Source organism: Polyodon spathula, chromosome 2 (assembly GCF_017654505.1).
Source record: "Polyodon spathula isolate WHYD16114869_AA chromosome 2, ASM1765450v1, whole genome shotgun sequence".
Taxonomy (NCBI): Eukaryota; Metazoa; Chordata; class Actinopteri; order Acipenseriformes; family Polyodontidae; genus Polyodon; species Polyodon spathula.
This window is the reverse complement of record NC_054535.1, coordinates 97676144-97698504: the sequence shown is the minus strand read 5'-3', so window position 1 is coordinate 97698504 and position 22361 is coordinate 97676144. Positions and strand designations below refer to the sequence as shown.

Genomic DNA, 22361 nt, shown 5'->3' with positions numbered 1-22361 from the left:
GACAACACCATCAGCTGTACAAACTGGATGAACATGCAAGAGTATAAAGCATTTGATTGCTATTATTAAAAGACAGCAACTTAATAAAACATAGATAAAACAATGTTACCAAATGGCAATGGTTTCCCATCTAGTGGTTTCTATAGAATATTATTGGAAGCATTTTATGACACAATAAAAAAAAAAAAAATGATAGTGAAAGGTTTTTCCATACCACCCCTTTGGAACACTGGTCCCTATAAAAAACAATAACTGACTGCTGTATCTTTTGTTCAAAACTGTTTGTAGTTGATACAGACAGCTACTGTATTTCAAAACTGGTCAAGTGGAAAGGGTTATATCTTCAGTTATTTTGAATAATAATTGACAGTGTTTGTATATGATAACCTGCATATTGCTGAATTCATTTTCCAGACCAAAACACATTGTAGGAAACATCCAACTTTATTTAAGAAATCAAATAGAATGACTCAACCATTCTATTTTTCACAAGGGGAAACATTTTATTTAGATTTTATATTAAATGACAAGATAACAAGGGAAGTGCTGGCTAGACATTGCATAATAATAACTTATTAGGGATCAAACAAAACCAGCAATCCAAGAGGTTAAACTTAAATATAACTGACTCTCCAAAATGACAGCTCTGTACCAAAATAACAGTTTCCAAACAATAAAAATAAAACTGACATTCACAGCAAGAATTATGAAGATAAACAGCGCATCAATATAATCTCAGAGATTTATCATTTAGTGTATTCATAACAAAATAATATTAATCTACTACTTGAACCTTTTTTTTTTTACTATTGACACTCAAAGGAACCTTAATGCTGTAACTTTTAATGGAATACAAAGTGAATATGTATCATCTCATTGATCAAAGTTAACCTGCGATGGGCTCTAACGCTCCAAGATTCACACACTGCCTATATGCAGTGGGGAAAAGAAAGAAAACATGTTAATCCTGTAGAGTGTGTAATTTCAGATGCTTAGCCACAGTTTCATGTGGGCACCTGTAATTTGTGTTTTGACAGTGCCACATTATGCTACTGCACATGCCAAATTTTTGCTTTCATTGAACACATGTCTTAATCCCTGTCATTAAAAAAAACCTTCCCTCACTGTTAAAATGTTCAATAAGTTAAAATCAGTGCTTTCTAAATATATGATACAGCAAAAGGACATATTTTTTAGTGTGATAGTATAGTGTATTTACATTTTTTTTTTTTCAGTTTCTCAAACTGTAGTTAACATCTCCGCAGGAAAATGTTAAGTTTTGTTCTTAATATCATATAAAATAAATAATTTATCAAGAAAGGATTAGAAAGGAACGAAGAACAAGCGTAGCATAGCATTCATTCTGTTAGATTAGTTTAAACTATAATTTTTATACTTCTAAATCCTGTCCGTTCTTCGTTCATGTCATTCCAGAAGCCCATTGTTATTGCGTTTGACCCAAGTGCTTCCAGTAAATGTTTGCATGTCTAACTGTTCAATTGAATCATTAGGCTTGAGTGCGCATTTAAAGTCTTTGAAATTAGTCAGTATGCCATAAATAACTTCTCCCAAAGATCATATAACATAATACGATTAGACTGTGCTGTTTCCTTTTAGCAGTATCGCAAAGATTATCAATATATTCTGTGTTGGAAATATCTTCCATCCCATTTCCTTTTGTCCATTCTTTGATTAAATGATTTGATACAGAATACCTTAAAAAGTACCTCCTGTGCCAGTTACAATTATGTAGGAGTTTAAAGGGCTTGTTTTGATTAAAAAAAACAAAAAAACAAAAAAGACAAGCACACATCTGTGTTGTCACTGTTGGAGGTCTAGACATGTCCTTGTGTTTGAATAGTGCCTTCCTTTCTATCTTTATTCCAGAGTTCCATCTCTTTTCAGTGCATCAGCATTCCTCGAACTAATCCATATCTACAGTGGCACCACAATGGGAAGAAAGTGTGCTGCAGTGTTTTTTCTTCGTGTTCTCTGGCCTTTCTTCGGAGAACCTTTGCCGTTTAAAGCCACAAACATTTGCTTGCCTTTGTTCTTCCACTGCGATGAGGCGTATGTATTGTACCCATTTTCTTCTATTCTTTCTTTCAGTTTGCAGTCAACACCAAACTCTTTCTTTATAAGAAAAAAGAAAGAAAATACATATGATATTAATGCACATGATATCCACTGTCTGCAGCCACTGGTGACACAGGTATTGTCAAAACTCAGAAAGCTTGCTTTGAGTGGAGTTACAGTATCTTTGCTAGAACTGTATACAGGTAGACAATGCTGAAATAATTAATCTACTAATACTAAATATTATTAAACTTCAACAGTAATAGAACCTCAGTACTGGTAGGGTTGTTTTTTGTTCACCAAATGAAGCAGACAGGAAAGGAAAATGTAAATGTCATGATTTAAAGGATATCTTTAAGACTGCCTTTGAAAAATAAAAACATACTATTCTTTCTCCTTATAGATACAAAAAATAGTTGAAGAGAGGTGTGATTTTAACAAAGACCTAATGAATTTAACTCTTCTTTACCTTTATATATTTGCAATTTTTTTTTTTTAACTTTTACTAATGCTACTCTTGATTTTGGAATATGTTTTGGAAAAAAAAGAATTGTAACAGCTGAAGAGAGGTTTGGATAACTATTAACTGTTTTGTAACAAAGACATGAGAATGACCCCCCCCTTCAACACCTTTAAAAAGCATTGACAGCATCACTTTTCTGTGATTAGGAAAGGAAACTGCACCAGCATTGCATACATATGTGGGGAGTAGCTCTTTCATTTCTTGAGAAATTGTTTTCAGTTTTGAGTGCGCACTTGCTGAGTACAGCTGCACTTCTTTTTAATCTCTTTTTCAAATGGAGGATTATTCAAGTGCAGTGGCGTGGAACTGTTCATAATAACCAGACAAGGTCTTTTATAGGAGCTAAACATCTGACTTCTCAAATATGAAATAATTCTGTAGTTTCAGACCTGTGACTAAATAGATTGGAACATTGGAGTAGGCTTACAAAATACAGTACTTACTGAAACATTAGTAAACCGATACACTAGTAATTGTATGTAACAGTTAACCCAATCCAAGATCAAACATATAAAACAACTTGTATTACTAGATTTTTTTTTCATTATTAATATTTATTATATTGTTTTAGAGAAAGGATTGTTATATGAAAAGACGCTCACACTTCCCTGATAGTGACTTCTGCCAATCTCTACACACACATTTATAATCCAATTCTGTCATATTTGTCAGATAACTAGAGGGAATGTTACCATTGCAGTCTATAAGAAGATTGAGGCAGTGTAGACATGTTAAAACAAGTCCCTGTGGTGTTGTTAAAGCTGCTTTGAGTCCATACAATAAACTTATTTTTTTTAAAGACTGTAGTGACCTTAATATATATATATATATATATATATATATATATATATATATATATATATATATATATATATATATATATTATATATATATAATATGGTGACAGTGGTATGCCCAGATATGCTAGGTCTAATACGATCATTGATTATATTAGTCTAGATTTTGCCCCCCCCCACCCCCCCCCAAGTGACGTGACGTACGTGACAGGTCGATGTCTATATTTTGTCCAGCTACAGTGTAAATTGGGGGGCCACATTGTAAATCACATTTAGTGAAAAAGCATAATCATCATCAGTAATTAATAACAACAACAACAAGTAATTGCGGTGGTAGTTGTGGTGTTGTTATCATCTATTATGTCCTGCTAATACGTACAGATAGAAAATTATAGTTTATCATTTTATACAAATTATTTACATTCTGTGGGTCATAAGATAGTATGTCGTTATGCATACCGCAAAATTTTTTATGACTGTTCTCCACTAGATTCCTATCTAGGATATTTAGTACATATTGATGATATATCTTCCCTGGTATAGAAGGGCATATATCTTCCCTTGCTTGTTCATTGCTAAGTAGTAATTGCTGTTCATGGCATTGATTGCAACAACACCGACCTCCACTGATTTTATCTCCAGTATACCTGCAATGAAAGGAATTTGAAAAAATGAATATACTCTATGGAGAACAGTTTTACATCAAACTGGAACATTTTAATAGTTTAAGGATATCTATGACATGAGAGTCACAGAGCAGATAAATCCCAGGGTAACTTCACTGGTTCCTAACATAGCACTGCTATAGTAAGTGTAGTTACAAATCTATGTACAGTACAGATGTTTCATCCAGACCCATGGTATGTTTCAGAGAAAGTATACCTATAATGTCACATAAAAATTAAAAACAAAAATTAAAAACAAAACCTCAGGCGAGAGATTGCTTTATATAAATAATCAGGTTTTATGTTGCATGCTTTATTGTCTAACCCAAGATACAGGGATATTGAGTCCCTTGGCAAAATGCAAAGTAATATGATATGTGATGCTTTTTTTTTTCTTCTTTTGAGTGTCTAAAATTTCTTTTCTTCAGTATTTCAAATGTGCTTTTGTGACAGGTTTTAATATTTTTTTAAAAGGCATATATCCTATGATTTTGTTATATTGTGACATTGTTTAAAAAAAGCAAGAAGCAAGATTCAGAATTAAGCAAATAATATGATGATGACATGACATTGTATTTGATATTTAGGAGGGCTTTGTCAGGTCTGACAAGGTGATCCTTGTATGCCTTGGGCAATGAACTCTTAGAAATAGTTTGAGTCATGGGAAATGACACAAACTAGGTAATAATGGCTTTAGTTACTTAAAGAAAATAATGCCATATCCTCTGTGGTTTCAAGTAGATACAATGCACATCACATCAGGGTTTTACAGAAGATCGCATATTATTTGTTGACAGCTGTAGCTCAGTTAAATACAATTACAGTTAGTCTTACTTGACCGCACACACTGTAATTGCATATTTTTCAATGCCCCATATGATTTTCTACTCATTGTAATTTGAAACATTCCATATAATTTGTCTGAATATCTCTGGTAAGCACGGCAGAACTATCCTCACTTGACTCTGAACTGTCCGAAAACAGCAACTCACACATTAAAACCATTATTGCCTTAAAGTCACACTGTTCAAAATAATATTGTAACATTTCGTTTTGATGATAAACCAGACAAAAGAGACAGGAAAACTGTCTACTATGACTCAACGTAGTTTTATTTTTAATCTGAACTCATTAAATACATCACCTTACTGGTTGTAACATGGTGGCCTTTGACTGCCCAGTGTGTTTATTGAACACCACGGTTTTTATCCTAGACCCCATTGACGCAATACAAATTTGGTTCTTTCTTCCTCATGGCTGAGTGTACAGTTGCCACATCCTGGCTGGTGTAATTTTTACAATGTCTTTAAAAAAGTGTCTAAGACAGTTCTTTGATCAGAACTTAATTGCCTTTGCTGTCTGCTTTTAACAGAGTTACAGCTTATTTAGTTGGGCAACTTCTTCTTTAGGCCATAGCCTCAAATCCCCTTCTGAACCCTGTGAGGATGTGTTTTACTGGACCCTTATAAAGTGTGCCGAAGGAGAGTAGTGGCAGCTGCTTCCTGTTCTAACATGTGTATTGTATTACTCCCCTCACAAGCCCTTGGCCTTCAATTTAGACTTCTGGTAAGGTCAAGGCCTCTGGGCCCTATTCTCTAATTAAGCCTGACTTTAAAATCACCAGAGTTTGACAAATCCAGATGGGAAATCGGGATCTGTTAGCTATTGCACCTTTCACCTCGCCACACATCTAGTAAATAACTACATTCGTTCCTGGACCTTGTTGGCCAAATTCTTTTGAATAAACCAATGAGAGACATTTGGAGACTAGGAGCATCTATTTACAAAATACTGATTTGAATATATAATTTGGTCTGAACAGTGCAGCAGTATTGGCAATGCATTTTGCAAGCAGGAATACTTTCTTTCAATAATACATACACAAAAGCACTTGTGTAGAAAGATCACTGGTTTCTATTGCCCACTCCCCATGTAGAATCCCTATACATTGCTCATGTTAAAACATATGCACAGTATATACAGTCCATCTTTCGATAAAGATCAGAAATTACAGAGAATTTAATATATAACTGTTGAAGTTTAAGTTTTAAATGTGTATGACAGCACACAACAGGAGGACATTTCCAGCGAAATATACACAGATTTTAATTAGTATTTTCTTTTTATATATATCATGCTCAATTTACCATGTAAAAACAGGGGAATGACTCCACAATGTATAATGTGATTGTTGCATGCTTATTTATTTATACCATGAATGCAATGCATAAGGATTAGAGTCTATTTTCTAGGAGATTAGAGTTCTTTCCGACGCTCCAAAGTTTCCTAACATATCTTGTTCCCTGTATCACTGGAGATGTAAATCAATAGCCTCCCCCTCCCAAGCCTGAGGTTTAAGAACAAGAGTACAGAAAAGGAGGAGAGCTGAAATGAGATGACTGAAAGATGGTGGGAGATTACTGAGTCCTTACTGATCAAAGATACCAGGATTCAGGCAACAAAAGGATTGTATAAAAAGCTTGCGGGACAACCTGATTCAATGAACAGAACCCTTTCTCCAGTAATACCTGAGACTAGATGCTGTTGCTGAAGTCTGGGATTTAAAAATAAGGTATAGTCCAGGCCGCAGAATGCACCTGTCCTAGATGCTTTACTTCTTAATGCTTTGATGTGATATTTAAACTGTCAGCAATTTTTTTTCCCTACCTATCTGTTTTAGGAGTTGAAAGGCATGACTGATACAAAAGGTTTAAATTGCAACAAAACTTCGCGCCTAACTTTGAACTCGAGCACAAGTTATTCTGACACTTCACTGAATGACGGAAGCCACACAAAGTTGAAGTCCCACTAAGCAATGTTTGCCAGTGACGTGTTGCGCTGTTTAAACTGCAGTGCAGACACTTCCCTTTTGGTTTAATATTGCAGTTTTCTTTTAAGAACACCTTTACAGAGCTTCGCAAACTACCTTAATCTTAAATATTTTTAAAAAAGTAAAATAGGCAATACACATAAAAGGGTGGCACTGAGATATACAGTATAAACAGCCTACTGTCTAATCAAATCCAGCCCAGTTTGGTAGACATTATTTCACATTGTTTTTGGGAGGTGGTCTCCAGACATTCACAATAACAATCAAAACTGGGACTAATTGGCGTCTTATTTAATCAGTGGCCACTCCAGTAAAGACAAGTCACAACCAGGGTGCTTACTTTTACACTGGGTAAGCTGTGATAAACTCATTAGTTCTCATGGCTAGTATCACAGTAAGAAGTATCATATCAGAAACTTCTATCTTCAGCATAATTGCTTGCTGGGACATGTTACTGGATACTGGTAACCTAAAACAAATATAGTGCATCACAACCACACTAAAACAAACATGGGATTAAGAGGTTACAAGTTTTATATGAAAAGGTCTTCTTCTCCTGGGAGGGACCTAAAACATTATACTTGTTTATGTGCAAAAAACAAATAGACTGGTTGGATGACCCCATTTCTTATTCTTCAGTTGTTTGGGAAAAAGAACAATAAACATATCTAGAATGTAGTATGCGCGTATTTGATCGAGAAGCGCAGTGCATGATACATCAAGGTTTGTCTACCTGAGTTTCTCATTAGAAGCAATCTTCTGCACACAGCTATTCCCATTCATTTTGTGTGTGTTAACTGAAGAGGTTAGTTGAGTGTAAACTGTAGGGTTTGTCTGCTTCCCCTGAATATAACTAATAGACCCGGGAACTGACCAGATCTCCTGTGCTGTTCTGAAGCCTGTTCTATTGATGGGCATGCCTTTTCAATTAATTTTACACACGTCTATGTAATAAATAGAGATTAAAATTTCATTTTTTGTTGACTTTGCATTGGCTGATAATGACAGTGACCGGCACCTTTGATCTGGTATCTGCTGGCCTTTAGCTCAAAGATTCTTGATGTTGAAGAAGCAGCAGAAGGTTGATTCTGTATCTTTAGGGGCTGCACTCATTATATAAGTTTTCCTGCATCTGGATAAAATAGGTTTTGACTAACTCACCAGCATAGCCAATACATGAATATGACTCTCCATCATCTTTTCACGGTTTTCACTTTTAAAGTTATAATTCTTATTTATTTACTTGTTTACTTTTTTTACTTTGATCTCCTGTGCAAAACAATAAAAGATGATGTGCTAGTTTTTAATTAGTCACCGTTTTGTGCTGTGAATAAAGTTTGTTCGGGGGAAACTTTGATTGAATACAGAGGTATGTAGGCATATGGTATTAACCCTTTACCAATATTTTAACTTTTAGCTGGAGTTTATAATGTTGACTTTTTTCTTTTTTGTGTGTGGGATGAATTTCGTGAAAGAATGAACGCCCTGGAAATGACATTCTCTGTTTATCCACAAAGCCAGAACAACATGGCTAGCAGATGGGAAAGCTTCCACAAATTCCTTTGCCAAAGTTTTCTGACCCTGCCCTAGGATGATGAGACATTCCAGCCTGCACACAATTAGTACCAATTGTGAAGTTGATTTGAACACAAGGGTATAAAGACACATAAGCTTGTTTACCCTTCAACTACTTTACCATCAAATGACAATAATATCCAATCACTGAATTTCAACTCTTAATTCATCCCTCATAATGAGAAATGTTGTTACTGTTATGAGACTTAAAGACTCTCCTCAATATAGACCACACATTCTCAATTGTTTGGTTCATGTGTTCTGTACTGGTGCATTAAACCAAGCAGATAATCTGTACATGCTTCTAGGACTGTGTCAAAGTCTCCCTTGGTGTAAAGGATCAGCCTTTCCACCATACAAATGTCTCGTTATCTGATGCCTATCACTGAGAAGAGGATGTAACCAGTTGTCATGAGCCTGATGTTCTGCAGATGCTTGATTTGTGTTCCATTAAAGAGCTGTACTCTGAATGCATCTCTTATTTAGACTGAACAGAAAAAACAAATACAACTGCTTTAGAATAAAATCTAAGGTTCCCCATTCTAATAGAATTTTCATTGATTGGTATGATCAGTATTGCAGTTTTAGAATGATCCATGAGATTCTCTTTTAAATCACCAAATCTCTCACACTCACTCAAACACGCACAATCAGCATACAGGTACCTGTCAAGGAAACACAGCTTTTGGGTAAGATTAGATCTTATCCTGATTAACAGAGATGGCATATAAACTAATCTTCATCAGACATAAAGAATGAGAGCCTTAACAAAGTTAAAAGCGGCACACTTTGGCCTGCTCTAAAATCTGCAAAACAAATCTACCAAATGGATTCGGGACAAACACAGATGTCTCTGTATTGGTTTTGTGTGGTAATACTAACAGTTCAGATGGTCATCTGCCCAAAGTGTAGGAAAATCTGAATTTGTATAAAATGATCCAAAGCTCTTCTGAAATAAAGGGGCTCATACATGCATTCTGCATGTTTATACCCTGTATGCTTTGTGACTGAAATTCTTTATAAACTATGAAAACACGTGGTAACAGAAAGACAATTTTATTTTACACCCCAGAATACAGTATACCACATACAGACACAGTGCAGCATAGCTCAAGTCTGAACAAATTGAACATACCCCTGAAAGCAGTGACATAACTATGCAGGGCATGTGCACTCGAATGATGTACTGTAACTCATGTATACCAATAATTTAAACTCCTTTTTTAAATACAAATCCAGAAATTCTGCAAAATAGATGGTCCGCCAGGCTACTGGGTCCTGCATGGGAAAGTGTAGCATTGGAAAACAATAAAGCAGCTGGAGGTTGAATATAAAATCTGTGATGGATACAATCCAGGGCTACTGGCTAAGCCTCTGCTGCCTGTGCTAAGTCCCACCATCTCTCCTTTCCGACACATGTAACATATTAACAATGCAATAATTAGTACACATTCCTGCCTGCTCCTTAAAACTTTACTCCCAGATGCTGCTTTGGTTTGAACCTGCTTTTATTACCTTTGATGATTCACTTTGTTATAACAGTCCCAATTCCTGTTCATTAGACTTACCAGCAGTTGAGCTGGGAATGGCGTAAAGAAAGGATTCTTACAGAAATGCCCTTGCTCCTGATTCATGTGGTTCACCTCAACAAATTATGATAAGCCTCCTTGCACACATACACATTGTAGTATAGAGGGTTGCAATCTGTTTGCACACTAACCTAACGACCATTGTACTGGGCCCTCCACTTTCCATCGTTCATATATGCTGCAGTCCTAAGCATTCTTGAATATGAATATACATGAATATCTTTCTACTGCAGTGGGTGGGTGCAATTTATAAACATGTTTCAGGCAAAACACAATTAAATTGCATTCCATTATTCAAACTTAATAAGTCAATCAAGGATCTGGAAAAATATTCAAAATAGTTCAGTAAGTATTAAAACCTTTTTTTTTTTTTTTTTTTTTTCATCAAACTGTTACCTAACTTTAAGATGACTTTTTATTACCTGTCAATTATGTGTTTAAATAAATAATTATTCCTACTATATGTAAAGCATGATTATTAGACACTATTCTCCAGACATCAGGTCTGCATTAAATCTGTTAACCAAAATTGCTGTTTTTTGATTAACAACAGTCTGGTGGGAACTGCCTTTAACAACATTTGCCATATGAGAATTCAACATCTGACCACATACAAAGATTTATGGATAGAGGGATAATTCACAGGGATTAGATGGGTTTTGTTTTAAAGACTTTTTCACAATGATTTGTGAAGCAAATAGACTCCCTGACTTGTATTATATAATCTGTTGCATGTCAGTGGTAATAATCATTGTGAAATGGTGAGGTATCAATTAAACAATTAAAACATCAGCTTTCCTGGCTGCCCATAGTGGCTGTACAGCATTGTAGGGTTTTCTCATTTTTCTCCCAACCCCCTACTGCTGTACATTGGCATTATTAAAACATAAAAGTGAATTGTTCTTTTTCATTGCTGGTATGTTTATCTACTATATAATCATATAATCAAACAGTAGCTCTTCAGTATTCTGATGAAAGGTCTTACTTTTAGGCTGCTACTTCATGCTTTGCTTCAGTAATGAACTTCACAGACTGAGGTTCCTATTCACTATCAATTTAAGGACCACATTCTTACTATTTTCAGAATTTTCAGCGGAATTGTATATGTTTGGCAACAAGTTTGTGAGAAAAAAAAAACAAACAATCCAAACCAAAACAAAAACAAATGCTGGTGGTCAAACCCATAAGCCTGTAACTTTGTTTGAATGAATAAGATTTTCAGTAACTGCTGTATAAAGGAATGGCACTCCAACAGATTTCAATAATAGCTCCCCAGTAGATATAAAACTGGGGGGCTTTTCTTGTTAAAATATGAGTAATTTATTTTTACTATGCATTTTGACTTCCACTCTTTTATCAATTTTACTTCACACCTTCTTTAACTTAACATACTAACAATGAAACCACACATCATTCTCGTACGGGGAAAACAATTACAGTAGTACAAGCCCTAATCCTAACCCTAGCCCTAACCACTAATCCTGGAGCCTTTTTTTTCATAAAGTCCTTCCCAAACACTCCAAAGACTTACAGAGGTCTTTAGATTGGAACTGGTTCTGGATTTTATCTTCGGAAGCTGTGTAAGTGTCAATAAAACAATGGTAAGGAACACTCTGGGATTCTTAATACAGTTTTAATAAGCATATTTGCTTAGTCTGACTGTAAATGAATCAGAGTGATTGTGACATCTAGTGCTGTGTATCAGACCTCCAGAAAGCGCACACTGTAACACTGACAAACTGAATTCACTGTGGTGTGGAAACCATTGTCTCATGGTCTAAGAGTCATATTGTTATGATTCATATGAAAGCATAAAAAGACGTAGGTATACTAATTAGAATTCTTTTGTTATGACTTAAAATAAAATGTAACGTAGTTCAGAAATAAAATGAATCAATGTCCTAAAGCAGTTATTTCTTTCTTTTATAGCACCTCTTATGTAAATAGAATGTTCATTTTTATTAATGTAGTTGAAATGAAATGTATAAACAGAGGTGAAAGCGATTACATTACATTGAAGGGGGGGGGGGGGTCGTTGAGTCGGGGTTCTGTTTTCTGAAATGTCCTTGGCTCCTAGCTATTCTTTATTTAACAGAAGCAAAGTTGCTATTGTACATTACAATAAGGGGTTCGACATGAGTATTCTAACTACAGTAAAGTGATAACCAAACTTATTGTATTGCAAAGTAAACCCTTTCACAATAAATACTGTATGAGAGCAAATAAGCTATATCCAATGAAAAGCAAATTACTACTTCATATTTTGTTAGAGTGGTTCTTTCTTGTATTCCATTGTACCAGGAGGTTACAAGACTAAACATCAAGTGTGCTTATCAGAGATGTGTTAGTAAGGGGTTAGAGTAAATGTTTTGGGTTAGCAGGTCTCATCACATGAGCAGACTCTTTTTTAAAGTTGTATTTGAAGCGTAGATACTTCCATCTCAAATATGTAATGTTTTACAATCACTTTTGGGAGTTTGGGAGTATTAATTACTTGACTTGAAAATAGGTTTCAAAAAAACTAAAGAGAAGGTTTTAGAGCAGAACAGGCAATTAGACTATTACAGGAATTAGTGTCTCCAGAGTATATCTGCACACTGGACTGCCTCTTCACCAGCTTAATGACAGCGCTGTTTGCATGACTATTTGTAAGTTCGTAGCATCCATTGAACACTGGCATTTTTCAAGCTTAATTAAACTTAACATACAGCAGTAACCCATTTTCAAGTGATTTGTTTTAAAACCACATTTACACACAATAGGAATGTCTTTGGCATTTACATCTAAAACCAAAACTGAAGACATTTGATTCAACACTTGTTGATGAAAGCCATATGAAAGGACAGCTTTCCCTATTAAAACACATATTACAATTGGTTTAGTTTGCTAATAAACGTGAGGTTCTATAATGAGGCACTGGTTACATTCAAACTCCAAACTAATAATACAGACACTGAGACATTTGCTTTTCAACCAAAATCTAAAGATGGCAAGTAAAACATATATTAATATATTTCACTGAGCTCCACATTGAAACTAAAAAGGTTATCTGGCTTCAGATGTAGCAGCCTTACTACAAACATCAGATTGCTCCTTGAGAAAAAAGATCAACAACCGAAGCTAAAAGCTTATAATGGCCAGATTAAAATAGGAAAGGAAATTTCAGAATTTAGATAAGGTCAGCCCCCCATGGGTTGGATGGTGGGGAGACTGACAGACAAGCCAATTTGTGGCTAATATGTGGCATTACAACACCTTGCCTTGTGTTTTAAGTTGAGAATGTCTTTAATATAAAGCAATTGAAATGTTCAGACATGTGCAGCCACTTAGAGTTGTGTGAGAAATACATTGTAGTAAATCTTTCAGGGGAATATAAAAATAATGTGAAATTGAATAACAAATGATTGTTTATCAATGAAATAACTACGGCTGTCCAATAACTTCAGCTTATTATCGAGAGGTTTTCATTTGTTTGTTATGCGTTGAGGACAAATGTCACACAAGAACTTTGTATGACATACCATCGGTACTAAATCTTAAGTTGAATTTTGAAAGAAAACATTGCTATTAACAAACGCTTTTTAAGGATGCAGTGGTCAATGAAATATATAAATACATGTAATATATGATCACAAAGCAGGCCCTTAAATGAGTCCCCTTTATATTGACCGGGCACCCACTACATTGTTTCAAATAGCAACTAATTAGAATAATGAGGGCATAAGGTTATACATACATCTGGTCCACACACTTATAATATGCAGACTGAGCTATCAAACTTGGTGACAAGGGTAGAAAAATGCAGACTGTGAGAAAAAAAAAAAAAAAATCCCAGTTTTTTCACCTGCGTCACTTTTTGAAATGAAAGATATATGTGAGTGTACAAATACCAGTGTTAAGGTTTAATTGACAGTAACAGTGCATAAGGAGGTGAGGAAAGAAGGTTGGGCCTTACGGGTCAGCCTTCTCTTTGGGGTACTCCAGGCTTGATCAGGTCTGGCTTTCATTACATTTTAGTGGATTAGCCTGTTCTCTTTATAGACAAGGGATAATAACAAGCCAACTCCAGGCCTGCTGTGGGATTCTGACAGTTTTAGTGCCTTGTGACATATGAGCTTTTGGTGCCAGTTCTTCAAAAGCAGTGAAAGATACCTCTAAGGTCAATACAAAGGTTAACAAAATCAATAAAGCAGGGTTATGTTTGTTCACCTCCATTTGCAGTGTCCTGCGAGTGCTGAAACAAAATATCTTTTCAGTTGACAAGAAGCATGAATAAAAGGATGCTCTTCAATAAATTAAAGGGTTCAGTTCTTCTTCAGGTATGTTATTTTCTTTAGAAATCAACCCCTACTTTTAACACTTCAAGATTTGTGATTTTTCCTAATGCATACATAAATAAACCACATTTCATTAAAGGAATGATTAATGAAAAGAACATAATCTGAATTAAGGTTAAGGAGATTATTTGAGGATAAGGTTATGGGTTGGTCAGAAACTGCTCAGCAGAAGTTCAAATAGCTGTTTCTCTTTTCTGAAAGTTTTGTTTGTTTTTCAGGTAAAATATTTCCTACATTCAAGCAGAAAAATCTTTTTTTTTTTTTTTTTTTTTTCTTTACCAAAAAAATTAAAATAATATAATAAAATCTTCTAACAGGCTAATTATAACATAGTGACATAATAATGATCAAGGGCTAGTAAAGGTCACAGCAAAGGCAGGAAACTAAAAACAACAGTTATGTTTGTATATCTTGGCCTAACAAACATAAGTTTGACCTTTTGAAGGAGCACAAAATGTTTTACTAACTATTTTTACAACTGAACAAAGAATCCATCACTGTAATTAAATACACATTGAGGCAGTAAAAAAGGTAATGTCCAGCTTATAATAACATTTTCTTTAAGTGCTTTCTGTGATTTACACTGTAGGCAAGAAAGGCAAGGGTCTAATTTTAAAAGAAGCAAATTGATCATAACCTCTTATTTATTTACAATCATTCATGTCTTTTTTAATGTGTGGTGAAGAAGTCTAAACGCCTACAAACTATAAGATAGATAACATGGGTAAACGTTTCAGTGTGTGCTGGGGATGATTCTCCTACATCCATGTATATTTTTTATCTAACCTATACCATATAACACAGACATGCGCTTACAGTTTGCCGTGGGTTGCGATCATACGTGAAATAAGTGCATATAGTCAGACACAAGACCACAGCCTTATATATAATACGTAAACATCTAATAGCAATTTTACAAAAAACACCTATGCCCAAGTATAAGCCCATGCATACATTTGCATGATTATACGGCACCTTTCTTTTTCATCAGATATCTGATAGAAATCTTCTTGGGCACTGATAACTAAAATGTTTGTTAAATTGTGCTATAATCCTCTATAATGCTATAATATTAAAGCCAACAGTAAAAAAAAAACGGTACTGTGCTTACATGACAGAAAATAAGCAGAAGCAACATAGAGTTCTAAAGGGCTAATGATAAAACTTAGCATTAATTATAATAACAATGAGTTGCCGCCTTTTAGTTTATAATTTATCAGATTAAACCCACTTACAGTAGTTAGAGATTATAAGAAAGACAATTCAGGCAAGCATACATGTCTGCATACATGTCTGGACTCAATCATTTTAAATTGAAACTATATTCGCTGACTAAAAATACTAAGACATAACTAGACATTTGAACACTGAAGAAAGTTGAAGAAGCAGTCTATCGAAAAAAAAAAACCTGGTTGATGTATTTGCTTTAGCTGTTTTTTTTGTTTGACCCTCCCTCACAAATAAGATTGATTGTGATTATGATGCATCAATGTTGTTATTATAAGTACATTAAACATCAAACATGCTGCTAATTAAGCAACCAAAAGCAAGGGAAACATTAACTGTAATTTAAGAGCACTTGTTTCAGACTCCCCTAGGGCTTCACATGTTAAGATCTCCAAATTCTCCTCTTCCATAGTCTTGCCGGGCAACACTGTGTCATATTTTATGTGAAGACCAGAACAGCTGTACTTGAACCATGTGTTGGATACCTGACCTATCCATCATGTGTACAAATTGTTCATTTTGGAAATTCTCAGTTGGCTGTTTTTCAAACCACATACAGTACTGAATGCATATTTTCAGCATTGGTGAGATTTTGGAAGCTTGAGCTATTCACCATGGTGAAAAAAAGCTCATTAAATAATAATGTAGGCCATCTAAATGTTGTACCCAGTTAATATACTAAGATGTGTGCTTTTTAACATCATGTACTACTGTTTCTGCACCCACAAATATGCGGTATGGTTAAGCAAGTCACCAGGATTTATATGCGTTGGTGCTGTCTCTGAGCAAGCCTGAGTAAGGTGGAACTTCTATAATGAGGCCAGTATAAAAAATACTACTAGAGGTGTGCACTGGTAATTTCTTAACCCCAGAAACAGTCCGTTTATTAGACATCTACCATTGCAAATCTTGTAGGTATAGAAGTTACCAGTGCACAGCCCTGGTTGTCATTTATATAATGCCCAAACAAATTACAGGTGACTTTATTAAACATGTAAAATATCCTTGAATGCAGAAGAAGTAATACATGATTAAGAACAAATATCATGTGATGAGTAAAAAACAAAACAAAATGAAATATAGTATTATGCAAATTCAACATGTATAAAGTGTTCATTTAAGCCTAGAGAATAGTCTAGTGGAGTTAGTTACAAACCACATTTAGCTCCAGGCCATTAGACTGAGAAACAGAGAGATTTGCCATCGTAAAATGCAGGACTTGGATTTGACAACATGATTATGAGGCATCTGAACTTTGAACTGCAACTAGTGAACAATTGAACCTTGAACCCATGGGAGTGTTAAACTAAGCACTCTTAATATGTGCAAAGTGCTTTTTGTAATACCTAAGGCTTTTATAATAAAAATGTGTTTTTTTATTCCTAAGAGCATATGGAATTATTAACTTATGGTACTACTGTAGGTCTCCATATTGCACAGTTTATTTGCACACACAGAACATATTTCCACAATAATAGTGATAAAGTAAAGCCAAACGACCCTACACAGCTTGACTATGTCAAAAGTTATAGCTTTCCAAAATTTTAACCAGCATGAAGCAGCAGGTAGGTTATAAAACCCCAAGACAAATACTCCCTAAAACTGTAAAGGAAATATAATGATTTAAAAACATTTTTTTTTTATCATAAATACTGTCAGTGAGGAAGGAAAAAAGGTTTCTGAAAACTGGTTAAAAGGGTAATGAAAAAAGTGTATATATATATAAACAGTCCTTTCTGATGTAATCCATTTGTTTAATTCTACACTGTACAGTGTTTTATATGTACATTATATAGGCTGGTATTTCTTTAAAACAATTTGAAATAGAGTAAATCTGAATTAAGTTTTGCTTACATTGTATACTTCAGAATCCATAAATATGCAGCTTAAATATTCATATTCACAACAACAATCCTGGAAGATTAAATGCACTATTAAATTCACCAATATCCCTTTATAATCAGTGACAAACACAAGCCAAAAACTGCCCTCCATTCTCACAAAGTGGTGCTATGTAGCATACTTGACTAAAGATGTAGAAACAATAGGCCACTTTATGAAATAATGTAATTGCTTAGGCAATTTCCAAATCTACTACTTTAATACAAGGCAACAGGTCTGGCAGCTGCAGTGCACCTATTCTTCAGGTTACCCCGCCCATCCTACTGAACCTACGGCTCCACAATTTTCCTCATTTTAGTTTGAACTATTACATTAGTTGAATCTGGCTACTATGACAGTCACATCCAAGTTGCATACACTTCTTTCACAATTACATTCATTACATTTTTTCCTGTAACCTTACAAAAAAAAACCAAAACGTTGCTCATTAATAACCCTTTTAAAAATGGTGTCTGACTTTATAGTAGTACAACTACAGCTTTAACAATCAATATGTAGACAAATAAATAAGTATACATTTGGAAAGCATGTGTATGGGCCTGGCAGCACCTTAACATTTCTACTGGAACAACAGGAGGAATTTCCAGCTTTGTTCTGCACAAATATATCCCCTCTAGCCCATAAGTTTGGAGGTTAAAGACCATAAGGCTACAATCTTATAGACAGGCTACCCCATGGACACGACAGAGGTTAGTTCCCATATATTGTGACAATATTTTAATGATCCTGTAATTATGGTAATATTTAAATTACACACACACACACACACGCACACTCACACACACACACACACACACACACACACACACACACACACACACACACACACACACACACACACACACACACACACACACACACACACACACACACACACACACACACACACACACACACACACACACACACACACACACACACACACACACACACGCACACACACACACACGCACACACATACACACATACACACACATTCACACACACATGCACACACACATGAAAACCCACACTTTCCTTTTATTATGTCATGTTTTTTGTTATGTTTTCACACAGAGGATTTTTTTAAAGGAGCACACCGGCAGGATCAAACTTAAGCAAAAAATCAAAGTTATATTGTGCTGAATATATATTTTGCTAATCCTTTCTTACAATTTACATTCATTTAAAAATTACAATTGAAGAAAAAGCCATACTGTGGTGCAGTTTGCTTCCCAGTTGTGCAGTTTTGAGATCCTCTTGGATAGCCTTCCTCAAAATAGTTGAGGTTTGGAGATACTCAAATCCTGCCAAATAGCTAGTCTTCAGGGCTGTTTGAAATCCGAATAATCCATAATCATGTACTGTACATTGAATAGTGATACTGAATAATTATGTTGTGGTTAACTTTACTCTATCCAAATCTGCTTTGCAATATATACCAGTGGTACAATATCATTTCCTCAGGAGCCAGCCTACCTATGGTTTAGTAATCTGGCCAGCTACCCAAGAGTCCACAATACCTGTTATAGAATATATTTATATCATATGTACTCACTCATTATATCTAAATAAGTGTTGCATTATAATTTAATGTACTTTAATAGCAATATAATATATTTTTATTTACTCAAGTATAATAATTACATATTGTGCTTTTATTTTTTCTCCTTATCATTTACTATCAAGGTGCTTTTAACTCTTCACCTTATCAGTCTAAATGCTTGCCTGACAATCTTCAGTAGGCCACTATTTACACTATATTTAGTTCAGTTTACTTCACTACAAACCCCATTGCAGTTAAAAATATCTTCAACGTGTTTAATACATTGCAACTGTCCTATTCTAAGTGCTATTGGTAAGTGACCAGCAAACAGGATACAGTCTCTTTCTACCCCTTTTATAAACATAATTATAGGTAACACTTGATCGTGAAGTGTTGGTAATTCAATTGTAAGTGCATAATGTAACTAACAAATAATTTTCTACTCAATTTATATTGTATTTAAATAAAAACATGATTACATTTTTTTTTAAATGTCACTGAACTGAATAAATTCTAAACTGGCTTTTATTTTAAAGATACAAGCATACAAGTTGCACTGTATAAACTTAATAAATGAAAAAGAGATCTACAGTATAACACACGACTATATAAAAAGGTAAATAACTATTAACCATTACAGAAAAAAGTGACATACAATTTCTGTTTTATTATTTACAAATTTTACACAATGCAGTTCTATTAGTCATTGTAATTTTTAATAGTACTTGTAAGTTGTCTTTTGGTTGATAAACTGTTGCTAGGGTTCTGCCAAGTGTACACTCAAAATAGGGAAATAAATATGTCTACTGCATTTGTATTTTTGAATGACTCAGTATAGCGTTGAATCTAAATTTCAGCCTAGTCCACATGTAGTCCTCATATTTGAAAAATTGTGAATAGCAGAAACTATATACTACCACAAAGGTTGTACTGGACTGTATTCAGTACAAGTACTTTGAAGATGTCATTCTGATCAAGTAGCTGCTAATTAAGGAATATTTCAAATATAGTACATATTTCAGTATATGGAAATATTCTACAAGACAACACAATACAGACATGAGTGTCAAGTTACTACAGGGAAGGCAAGCAGAAGACAAATAGTAGCACTGGTGCCTTAAAAGTTAGCTTTATAGACTGATCACTACAAACCAACATGCAGGACAGAAATCTAAACCAGAACAGAACATTTTACTTTTTACAAAAAAATTATGTTCCAAATTTATAAAACAACTTTAATAACAGTATGTAATCATTTTCAGATTTTAGCAGCTATTCATCAATAAAGACAAAGAAAAGTAACAATCACAGGAAAAGCGTTTCTGCAAGTTTAGAACCTAAAAGTGTAAAGACAAAAAATTGGACTCTAGCATGATAAATTACTTCATTTGTTTTCATGTTATAAGATTGTAACTACAAAAGGCTTTGGGGTTGTCTACATATACAAACAGTTGTTTTAGTGTTAAAATATTCTACTTAATCATTTTGAGTGTAAATATTTAGCCTCCTAACATCTGGAAAAGGTTTGAAAGGATCAGTTACTTACTGAATGGATCGTTCTCCTTCTTCGTCCCACTGACCTTGCCATTTTTATCAATCTTGAGAAAGTACTTGTGAAAGGAGAAGAGCTTTCTCCTGCGAACATCTCCTAGGAGGTGATCGTAGCTGCGCACATGCCTCCCGACAACCACGGAAGAATTGCTGACCTTGGTTGAGTGCATGTCTCTGCCGATGTCATTACAGGTGATGGACAAAGAGCAGATCAAGAAGAGCAGGAAGAAACAAGGCAGGTGTGAAAAGGCTGAGGCACCCTTTGTCAGTATCCATTTCCACATTGTACTGAAGCTCTCGGCACTAGAAAAAGCCTCATAGAAAGAAACATACTGGAACACTTGGGAAAAGTAAGAGGCAAGCTGCTAGTTTGTGGCTGGTTATCTCCGTGAGAGCTCCGGGCTGTGCTGAATGAATTGCACCAACATCCATAACTCAGGTGACAAACCACCTCCAGAGTGCTTTTTCTGTTTTATCGCCAAAGTCTTCTTCAGTCAGCTTTCTTATTTTAATTCCTTAAATGTAAACCCTCTGAAGTCTGTGGGTTTATTTATCCAGCGATCCTCTCTGTGAAGTGTTTTTTTTTCCCGCTTTAGTTCTGCTTCCTCAAGAAGTATTCAGGGCACTAAATGCAGCATATCTCCTCTGAAGTGTCTGAATCCTGTCACTCTTCTCACCTTATTTATTCTGTGAAGCAGCACAGATGTGATCTCTTTAGCTAATTGCCAGCCTATGAAACAGTTTGCTTTGAAGACGCAGAAGGAGTGTGTGTATGTGTGTGTGTGTGTGTGTGTGTGTGTGTGTGTGTGTGTGTGTGTGTGTGTGTGTGTATGTGTGTGTGTGTGCTTTTCTTCTTGCCTGGTTGTAAACAGGTCAGAGGTTGATGTATAATGTCTGATTACACCAGAGATGGGATGTGCCTGTGGTGATGGTCAGCCAGTCCCAGGGGTTAACCAGCAGGAGACATCTGAAACCATGAGGTGCAGTTGAAAAATTCCTTCTGAGGGAGTTCAGCAGATCGCTGCCCGCTACCCCTTTACAGCAACCCTTCAGCCCTGGCTAATTGCTCAAAGTGTTCTTCTTTTCCTCTAAACACTGGCCACCAGCATGCGTTGTATACTCATGCTTTACTAATCTCGCTGTCTTCCGTGCTGAACCCAACTCCCTCCTGGGAGCCCCTCTGTTGGACTTGCCTCCTAGTGTAGTTTTTTTGGCAGTGAAGTGCTTGAGAGCCACCTGGAGCCTATTGCTTGGTTGCTTGGTTGCCGGCTCTTTTTTTCGTTTTTTTTTGGGAGTGTGTGTGTTTTATTTCCTCTTCTGCATGCGAAGTGGAATAGCATACTGCAGGCAAGCCCTACAGACCAGATCATTGGTCAGGAAGAGCAGAAAGACATAATTAGTTTCCTTTTTGAAATTTACAATTTTTTTTGATGTCTGTTGCTGGAATAAAAAGTTCACACGTCAGCCTGCTATATCCTTAAAGACAACCGTAACATTTATCATCATTCTCTGAGCCCTCCACCCCTTCCTATCCTTACTAGAAAGAAAACAGAGCCCTCCATAAACAATTTTTAATTGCTAGCAGGAGTCATTTACTGAATCACGCTTTAACTTCAAAGGAAGAAACTTTTAGTATTACAAAGATTTTACCATAGAATCTATGTCTAAAGTCTGGTGTCTGAATTGTTTAATGTCCCTTTCACATTGCAGCCTACAGCCGTCTCTCCTCTCTTTTTCTAACTACTTGTTTTCAAACTTTGGAAC

General features: G+C 35.3%; 1 protein-coding gene across 1 annotated transcript; it reads right to left on the bottom strand.

Moving 5' to 3' along the window:
- Positions 1–342: 342 nt before the first annotated feature.
- Positions 343–21865, bottom strand: LOC121304688 (fibroblast growth factor 10-like). The gene is made up of 4 exons (XM_041235968.1): positions 20593–21865; positions 3946–4043; positions 3202–3207; positions 343–2133 (listed from the first exon to the last, which is right to left on the bottom strand). The coding sequence occupies exons 1-4, from the start codon at positions 20879–20881 to the stop codon at positions 1936–1938; spliced, it is 591 nt and encodes a 196-aa protein (XP_041091902.1). The 5' UTR covers positions 20882–21865; the 3' UTR covers positions 343–1935.
- Between the last annotated feature and the right edge of the window lie 496 nt (positions 21866–22361).

What these genes read in the sequence shown, in the direction of transcription:
- LOC121304688 (XM_041235968.1), bottom strand. Translation starts at nt 20,881, where the DNA reads ATGTGGAAATGGATACTGACAAAGGGTGCCTCAGCCTTTTCACACCTG. An exon ending in GAAGGAGAACGATCCATTCA is followed by an intron (nt 4,044 to 20,592) that starts GTAAGTAACTGA and finishes CTTTCATTGCAG; the next exon opens with GTATACTGGAGATAAAATCA.